Source organism: Oncorhynchus clarkii, chromosome 23 (genome assembly GCF_045791955.1).
Source record: "Oncorhynchus clarkii lewisi isolate Uvic-CL-2024 chromosome 23, UVic_Ocla_1.0, whole genome shotgun sequence".
Taxonomy (NCBI): domain Eukaryota; kingdom Metazoa; phylum Chordata; class Actinopteri; order Salmoniformes; family Salmonidae; genus Oncorhynchus; species Oncorhynchus clarkii.
This window is the reverse complement of record NC_092169.1, coordinates 59,666,376-59,676,375: the sequence shown is the minus strand read 5'-3', so window position 1 is coordinate 59,676,375 and position 10,000 is coordinate 59,666,376. Positions and strand designations below refer to the sequence as shown.

Here is a 10,000-nt window from a genome sequence, read left to right as displayed (position 1 = left end):
ATCTTCTCCACCAAGTCATTATCTGTCTGATTGTCAGGTTGATCATTAGACTCCATCTTCTCCACCAAGTCATTATCTGTCTGATTGTCAGGTTGATCATTAGTCTCCATCATCTACACCAAGTCATTATCTGTCTGGTTGTCAGGTTGATCATTAGACTCCATATTCTCCACCAAGTCATTATCTGTCTGGTTGTCAGGTTGATCATTAGTCTCCATCTTCTCCACCAAGTCATTATCTGTCTGGTTGTCAGGTTGATCATTAGTCTCCATCAAGTCATTATCTGTCTGATTGTCAGGTTGATTATTAGACTCCATCTTCTCCACCTAGTCGTTATCTGTCTGGTTGTCAGGTTGATCATTAGTCTCCATCTTCTCCACCAAGTCGTTATCTGTCTGGTTGTCAGGTTGATCATTAGTCTCCATCTTCTCCACCAAGTCGTTATCTCTCTGATTGTCAGGTTGATCATTAGTTTCCATCATCTACACCAAGTCATTATCTGTCTGGTTGTCAGGTTGATCATTAGTTTCCATCATCTACACCAAGTCATAATCTGTCTGGTTGTCAGGTTGATCATTAGACTCCATCTTCTACACCAAGTCATTATCTGTCTGGTTGTCAGGTTGATCATTAGTCTCCACCATCTACACCAAGTCATTATCTGTCTGGTTGTCAGGTTGATCATTAGTCTCCATCTTCTCCACCAAGTCATTATCTGTCTGGTTGTCAGGTTGATCATTAGTCTCCATCTTCTACACCAAGTCATTATCTGTCTGGTTGTCAGGTTGATCATTAGTTTCCATCATCTACACCAAGTCATTATCTGTCTGGTTGTCAGGTTGATCATTAGTTTCCATCATCTACACCAAGTCATAATCTGTCTGGTTGTCAGGTTGATCATTAGACTCCATCTTCTACACCAAGTCATTATCTGTCTGGTTGTCAGGTTGATCATTAGTTTCCATCATCTACACCAAGTCATAATCTGTCTGGTTGTCAGGTTGATCATTAGACTCCATCTTCTACACCAAGTCATTATCTGTCTGGTTGTCAGGTTGATCATTAGTCTCCACCATCTACACCAAGTCATTATCTGTCTGGTTGTCAGGTTGATCATTAGTCTCCATCTTCTCCACCAAGTCATTATCTGTCTGGTTGTCAGGTTGATCATTAGTCTCCATCTTCTACACCAAGTCATTATCTGTCTGGTTGTCAGGTTGATCATTAGTCTCCATCAAGTCATTATCTGTCTGGTTGTCAGGTTGATCATTAGACTCCATCTTCTCCACCAAGTCGTTATCTGTCTGGTTGATCATTAGACTCCATCATCTACACCAAGTCATTATCTGTCTGGTTGTCAGGTTGATCATTAGTCTCCATCTTCTCCACCAAGTCGTTATCTGTCTGATTGTCAGGTTGATCATTAGACTCCATCTTCTCCACCAAGTCGTTATCTGTCTGGTTGTCAGGTTGATCATTAGTTGACTATATAATTATACCATTCTACAGGTTAAGTGTCTGACATCCAAATTAAACGAGAGTGTTTTGACATGTTGTTTTCCTGTTTAGTTGTCAGGGAACATGTGTCTTCATACGATTATTCCCCAAGATACGCCACATTTTCCTTACCCGAGAACAAACTAGCAAACCCCTCCTCCCACTTATTAAGTACCTGTGTAACATCAGAGTTCAGCCCTTCCTGTTCCTGCCTGACTTCCATTGGAATTATCTTATGTCGTTCTGGTACCAAGTTATTTGTTTGGATTCACAAGGATGGGTTGCCAATTGTTATTTCGGGCTAAAGAATTGGGAAAACTAGAATATGGGAATGTTATGAAAGTTATTTCTAATTGAACCTGATGTGAATGTAAATATAATTAAACTTTCCAAACAATCTACGACAATTCTATTTTGTTGAGACTTTTAATTAAAGATACAGATCAATATAATGCAAGATCAGACACACACACACACATAGAGAGAGACACAGAAAGACACACACACAGAGAGACACAGAGAGACACAGACACACACACACAGAGACACAGATACACACAGAGAGACACAGAGAGACACACAGACACACACACACACAGAGACACAGAGAGACACACAGACACACACACACAGAGAGACACAGACACACACACACACACACACACACACACATAGACACACACAAACACACACACACAGAGACACACACACACACCCACACACTCCAGTGCAGAACTTACATGTGGCTCACTGTGTAATAGCGCCTCGCGTTCTGGCAGCTGTCTGGTAGTACTGAACTCCACCTTGGACGCTATGTTCTTCACCACCAGTTTAACGGTAGCATAGTCCTTGGCAGAAGACACATTAAAAGGGTAGGGCCCAGTCCCGGACCCCGAGTTCGGCACCGTAGAGAAGTGATACGGGGACGGGGTCAAGAGGAGGCCCTTCTTGTCCCCAGTGAGGATATAGGATGCCACGATGAGGAACATGACGGTGAGGCCGAACAGGAAGCTGTACAGTTTAACCTTCCTAAAGCAGGTCAGGGTGCTCGTACCACATCCCAGGGTGCACCGGTGCCAGGGTCCGTGGAGATGGAGAGGGTCACGTTTTACCTCCAGCACGGCGAACAGGCTCATGGGGCTGTCGTCCACCTGTGGTTTCAGAGGTCTCTTCCTGTAGTCCTCCATCGAGGAACCCAACAGGGTGTATTCGTAGTCCATGTGTGTCATGGTGACAGAGAGGTGGGGTGATGGTGGGCTGGCTAGGTCTGAGGACCCACTGTGGTGGCAGGGTGGTTGGGTCTGGGTGATGGGGTGGGGTGATGGTGGGCTGGCTAGGTCTGAGGACCCACTGTGGTGGCAGGGTGGTTGGGTCTGGGTGGTGGGGTGGGGTGATAGTGGGCTGGCTAGGTCTGAGGACCCACTGTGGTGGCAGGGTGGTTGGGGTCTGGGTGGTGGGGTGATGGTGGGGTGGCTAGGTCTGAGGACCCACTGTGGTGGCAGGGTGGTTGGGTCTGAGGACCCACTGTGGTGGTGGGGTGATGGTGGGCTGGCTAGGTCTGAAGACCCACTGTGTTGGCAGGGTGGTGGGGTGATGGTGGGGTGGTTGGGTCTGGGTGGTGGGGTCTAGGTGGTGGGGTGTTGGTGGGGTGGTGGAGGCCCTGCTAGGTTTGCTCAGCCTCAGAGACTTGGTGGTGGAGGAGAAGGAGAGGTGGTGGTGGTGGAGGAGAAGGAGAGGTGGTGGTGGTGCCAGTGAGATGTGAGGAGGAGCCAGTGAGATGGTAGGAGGAGCCAGTGAGATGGGAGGAGGAGCCAGTGAGATGGTAGGAGGAGTATGATGGTTGTGGCCCAGGAGGATCATCCATGCTGGGGGTGGGATGCTGCGTGCAGACAGACAACCTCCTCAACCACTACTGGAGCCCTGGAAAGAGGAAGAAGAAGAAGAAGAGGGATGAGTGACAGAGAAAAAGGAAGTGGACTTCCTAGAACTAGAACTTCCTGTTTCCTATTAAAAATGACTTTATACTGCAGTGTCTAGCTGATTCATCCACAATGTAAAAAATGCTGGATTAAAAACAACCCAATTTGGGTTATTTAGTAACCCAACACTGGGACAATACTGGACAGAACACACGCTGGGTTATTTAGTAACCCAACACTGGGACAATACTGGACAGAACACACGCTGGGTTATTTAGTAACCCAACACTGGATCAATACTGGACAGAACACACGCTGGGTTATTTAGTAACCCAACACTGGGTCAATACTGGACAGAACACACGCTGGGTTATTTAGTAACCCAGTACTGGGTCAATACTGGACAGAACACACCCTGGGTTATTTAGTAACCCAACACTGGGTCAATACTGGACAGAACACACGCTGGGTTATTTAGTAACCCAACACTGGGTCAATACTGGACAGAACACACCCTGGGTTATTTAGTAACCCAACACTGGGTCAATACTGGACAGAACACACGCTGGGTTATTTAGTAACCCAACACTGGGTCAATACTGGACAGAACACACGCTGGGTTATTTAGTAACCCAGGACTGGGTCAATACTGGACAGAACACACCCTGGGTTATTTAGTAACCCAACACTGGGTCAATACTGGACAGAACACACGCTGGGTTATTTAGTAACCCAACACTGGGTCAATACTGGACAGAACACAGGCTGGGTTATTTAGTAACCCAACACTGGGTCAATACTGGACAGAACACACGCTGGGTTATTTAGTAACCCAACACTGGGTCAATACTGGACAGAACACACGCTGGGTTATTTAGTAACCCAGTACTGGGTTATTTAGTAACCCAACACTGGGTCAATACTGGACAGAACACACGCTGGGTTATTTAGTAACCCAACACTGGGTCAATACTGGACAGAACACATGCTGGGTTATTTAGTAACCCAACACTGGGTCAATACTGGACAGAACACACGCTGGGTTATTTAGTAACCCAACACTGGGTCAATACTGGACAGAACACACGCTGGGTTATTTAGTAACCCAGTACTGGGTCAATACTGGACAGAACACACGCTGGGTTATTTAGTAACCCAACGCTGGGTCAATACTGGGCAGAACACACGCTGGGTTATTTAGTAACCCAACACTGGGTCAATACTGGACAGAACACACGCTGGGTTATTTAGTAACCCAACACTGGGTCAATACTGGACAGAACACACGCTGGGTTATTTAGTAACCCATCGCTGGGTCAATACTGGACAGAACACACGCTGGGTTATTTAGTAACCCAACACTGGGTCAATACTGGACAGAACACACGCTGGGTTATTTAGTAACCCATCGCTGGGTTATTTAGTAACCCAACAATGGGTCAATATTGGATGGACAGAACACACGCTGGGTTATTTAGTAACCCAACACTGGGTCAATACTGGACAGAACACACGCTGGGTTATTTAGTAACCCAACACTTGGTCAATACTGGACAGAACACACGCTGGGTTATTTAGTAACCCAACACTGGGTCAATACTGGACAGAACACACGCTGGGTTATTTAGTAAACCAGTACTGGGACAATACTGGACAGAACACACGCTGGGTTATTTAGTAACCCAACACTGGGTCAATACTGGACAGAACACACGCTGGGTTATTTAGTAACCCAACACTGGGTCAATACTGGACAGAACACACGCTGGGTTATTTAGTAACCCAACACTGGGTCAATACTGGACAGAACACACCCTGGGTTATTTAGTAACCCAGGACTGGGTCAATACTGGACAGAACACACGCTGGGTTATTTAGTAACCCAGGACTGGGTCAATACTGGACAGAACACACGCTGGGTTATTTAGTAACCCATCGCTGGGTTATTTAGTAACCCAACACTGGGTCAATACTGGACAGAACACACGCTGGGTTATTTAGTAACCCAACACTGGGTCAATACTGGACAGAACACACCCTGGGTTATTTAGTAACCCAGGACTGGGTCAATACTGGACAGAACACACGCTGGGTTATTTAGTAACCCAGGACTGGGTCAATACTGGACAGAACACACCCTGGGTTATTTAGTAACCCATCGCTGGGTCAATACTGGACAGAACACACCCTGGGTTATTTAGTAACCCAACACTGGGTCAATACTGGACAGAACACAGGCTGGGTTATTTAGTAACCCAACACTGGGTCAATACTGGACAGAACACACGCTGGGTTATTTAGTAACCCAACACTGGGTCAATACTGGACAGAACACACGCTGGGTTATTTAGTAACCCAGTACTGGGTTATTTAGTAACCCAACACTGGGTCAATACTGGACAGAACACACGCTGGGTTATTTAGTAACCCAACACTGGGTCAATACTGGACAGAACACATGCTGGGTTATTTAGTAACCCAACACTGGGTCAATACTGGACAGAACACACGCTGGGTTATTTAGTAACCCAACACTGGGTCAATACTGGACAGAACACACGCTGGGTTATTTAGTAACCCAGTACTGGGTCAATACTGGACAGAACACACGCTGGGTTATTTAGTAACCCAACGCTGGGTCAATACTGGGCAGAACACACGCTGGGTTATTTAGTAACCCAACACTGGGTCAATACTGGACAGAACACACGCTGGGTTATTTAGTAACCCATCGCTGGGTCAATACTGGACAGAACACACGCTGGGTTATTTAGTAACCCAACACTGGGTCAATACTGGACAGAACACACGCTGGGTTATTTAGTAACCCATCGCTGGGTTATTTAGTAACCCAACAATGGGTCAATATTGGATGGACAGAACACACGCTGGGTTATTTAGTAACCCAACACTGGGTCAATACTGGACAGAACACACGCTGGGTTATTTAGTAACCCAACACTTGGTCAATACTGGACAGAACACACGCTGGGTTATTTAGTAACCCAACACTGGGTCAATACTGGACAGAACACACGCTGGGTTATTTAGTAAACCAGTACTGGGACAATACTGGACAGAACACACGCTGGGTTATTTAGTAACCCAACACTGGGTCAATACTGGACAGAACACACGCTGGGTTATTTAGTAACCCAACACTGGGTCAATACTGGACAGAACACACGCTGGGTTATTTAGTAACCCAACACTGGGTCAATACTGGACAGAACACACCCTGGGTTATTTAGTAACCCAGGACTGGGTCAATACTGGACAGAACACACGCTGGGTTATTTAGTAACCCAGGACTGGGTCAATACTGGACAGAACACACGCTGGGTTATTTAGTAACCCATCGCTGGGTTATTTAGTAACCCAACACTGGGTCAATACTGGACAGAACACACGCTGGGTTATTTAGTAACCCAACACTGGGTCAATACTGGACAGAACACACCCTGGGTTATTTAGTAACCCAGGACTGGGTCAATACTGGACAGAACACACGCTGGGTTATTTAGTAACCCAGGACTGGGTCAATACTGGACAGAACACACCCTGGGTTATTTAGTAACCCATCGCTGGGTCAATACTGGACAGAACACACCCTGGGTTATTTAGTAACCCATCGCTGGGTCAATACTGGACAGAACACACCCTGGGTTATTTAGTAACCCAACACTGGGTCAATACTGGACAGAACACACGCTGGTTATTTAGTAACCCAACACTGGGTCAATACTGGACAGAACACACGCTGGGTTATTTAGTAACCCATCGCTGGGTTATTTAGTAACCCAACACTGGGTCAATACTGGACAGAACACACGCTGGGTTATTTAGTAACCCAACACTGGGTCAATACTGGACAGAACACACACTGGGTTATTTAGTAACCCAACACTGGGTTATTTAGTAACCCAACACTGGGTCAATACTGGACAGAACACACGCTGGGTTATTTAGTAACCCAACACTGGGTCAATACTGGACAGAACACACGCTGGGTTATTTAGTAACCCATCGCTGGGTTATTTAGTAACCCAACACTGGGTCAATACTGGACAGAACACACGCTGGGTTATTTAGTAACCCAGTACTGGGACAATACTGGACAGAACACACGCTGGGTTATTTAGTAACCCAACACTGGGTCAATACTGGACAGAACACACGCTGGGTTATTTAGTAACCCATCGCTGGGTTATTTAGTAACCCAACACTGGGTCAATACTGGACAGAACACACGCTGGGTTATTTAGTAACCCAACACTGGGTCAATACTGGACAGAACACACGCTGGGTTATTTAGTAACCCAACACTGGGTCAATACTGGACAGAACACACGCTGGGTTATTTAGTAACCCAGTACTGGGTCAATACTGGACAGAACACACGCTGGGTTATTTAGTAACCCAACACTGGGTCAATACTGGACAGAACACACCCTGGGTTATTTAGTAACCCAACACTGGGTCAATACTGGACAGAACACACACTGGGTTATTTAGTAACCCAACACTGGGTTATTTAGTAACCCAACACTGGGTCAATACTGGACAGAACACACGCTGGGTTATTTAGTAACCCAACACTGGGTCAATACTGGACAGAACACACGCTGGGTTATTTAGTAACCCATCGCTGGGTTATTTAGTAACCCAACACTGGGTCAATACTGGACAGAACACACGCTGGGTTATTTAGTAACCCAGTACTGGGACAATACTGGACAGAACACACGCTGGGTTATTTAGTAACCCAACACTGGGTCAATACTGGACAGAACACACGCTGGGTTATTTAGTAACCCATCGCTGGGTTATTTAGTAACCCAACACTGGGTCAATACTGGACAGAACACACGCTGGGTTATTTAGTAACCCAACACTGGGTCAATACTGGACAGAACACACGCTGGGTTATTTAGTAACCCAACACTGGGTCAATACTGGACAGAACACACGCTGGGTTATTTAGTAACCCAGTACTGGGTCAATACTGGACAGAACACACGCTGGGTTATTTAGTAACCCAACACTGGGTCAATACTGGACAGAACACACCCTGGGTTATTTAGTAACCCAACACTGGGTCAATACTGGACAGAACACACGCTGGGTTATTTAGTAACCCAACACTGGGTCAATACTGAACAGAACACAGGCTGGGTTATTTTGACCCAGACAGTAAGGCTGTGTGAATAACTAAACAAGATAGGTTGTTGGATTACCCAATTAACCATCAGCTGGGTATATTAACTTTCATGCTGGGTCGACCTATCAGCTGGGTATATTAACTTTCATGCTGGGTCGACCAGTCAGCTGGGTATATTAACTTTCATGCTGGGTCGACCAATCAGCTGGGTATATTAACTTTCATCCTGTGTCGACCAATCAGCTGGTTATATTAACTTTCATGTTTTTTTTTAATGCAATCCTTAGGTTGTTTTCAGGACGAATGGCTTATTGGGGGCGTGGCTTTCAGCTAGATATTATTGGCCACCCGTGAGAGTAAATGTAATTCCTGTTCATCAATGTTAAATATTATATACTGCAAATTCAAATGTTTTTTTGTTTTTGTTTTACACACTCTTCTATTATATTAAAATGATTAATTATCATAATATCATTTACACCACCTTGTTGTTACCAAACATTTACATCGGCTTTTAGGGAACTCATACACTTCTGTAAGAGTCATTAAATCTGCATAAAATGTCAATGTTTGACCTTAATGTGATAACTATACAACAGAACAGATTAACAGGAATGGCGTTTACTCTCACGGGTGGCTGTAAATAACTATTCCGAAAGCCACGCCCCCCCCTACAAATCTATGCCTCTAGCACAGCACCCATAACCCAGCACACATAACCCAGCGCACATAACCCAGCGCACATAACCCAGCGCACATAACCCAGCACCCATAACCCAGCACCCATAACCCAGCACCCATAACCTAGTACCCATAACCCAGCACCCATAACCCAGCACCCATAACCCAGCACCCATAACCCAGTACCCATAACCCAGCACCCATAACCCAGTACCCATAACCCAGCACCCATAACCCAGTACCCATAACCCAGCACCCATAACCCAGTACCCATAACCCAGCACCCATAACCCAGTACCCATAACCCAGCACCCATAACCCAGCACCCATAACCCAGCACCAATAACCCAGCACCAATAACCCAGCACCCATAACCCAGCACCAATAACCAATAACCCAGCAGTTCTTAAAAGAAAACAGCCCAACTGAGTGGCCCAACACCCTGCAACCCAACAATTGGGTCGTACAAATAACCCATAACCCAGCACCAATAACCCATCATTGTGTTTAGATTGTACAGCTGCTTGTGACCTGGAAGAGGAAGGATTGAATAAGTGAGAACAAAGACCTACGTCACGTTTCATCCAATCACAGACTCTTCCACCGAAACTGACTAGCGACGTTTCCCCATTTAAAATCACTTGACAGTTTCGTCCAATTCATCCTGATCCAAAGCAGTGGAAGTGATTATATGGAGAAAACCTCTCAATCACAACAACAATGAAACACATAATACATTATA

General features: G+C 45.8%; 1 protein-coding gene across 4 annotated transcripts in view; it reads right to left on the bottom strand.

The window, feature by feature from the left end:
- Positions 1 to 10,000, bottom strand: part of LOC139381703 (carbohydrate (N-acetylgalactosamine 4-sulfate 6-O) sulfotransferase 15) — a 138,182-nt gene that overhangs the window by 43,276 nt on the left and 84,906 nt on the right. For all 4 annotated transcript variants that reach the window (XM_071125421.1, XM_071125422.1, XM_071125424.1 and 1 more), the window contains exon 2: positions 2,238 to 3,417. In XM_071125421.1, coding sequence (XP_070981522.1) covers positions 2,238 to 2,726 — 489 coding nt within the window. In that variant the 5' untranslated portion in view covers positions 2,727 to 3,417. The remainder of the gene's footprint in view (positions 1 to 2,237; positions 3,418 to 10,000) is intronic.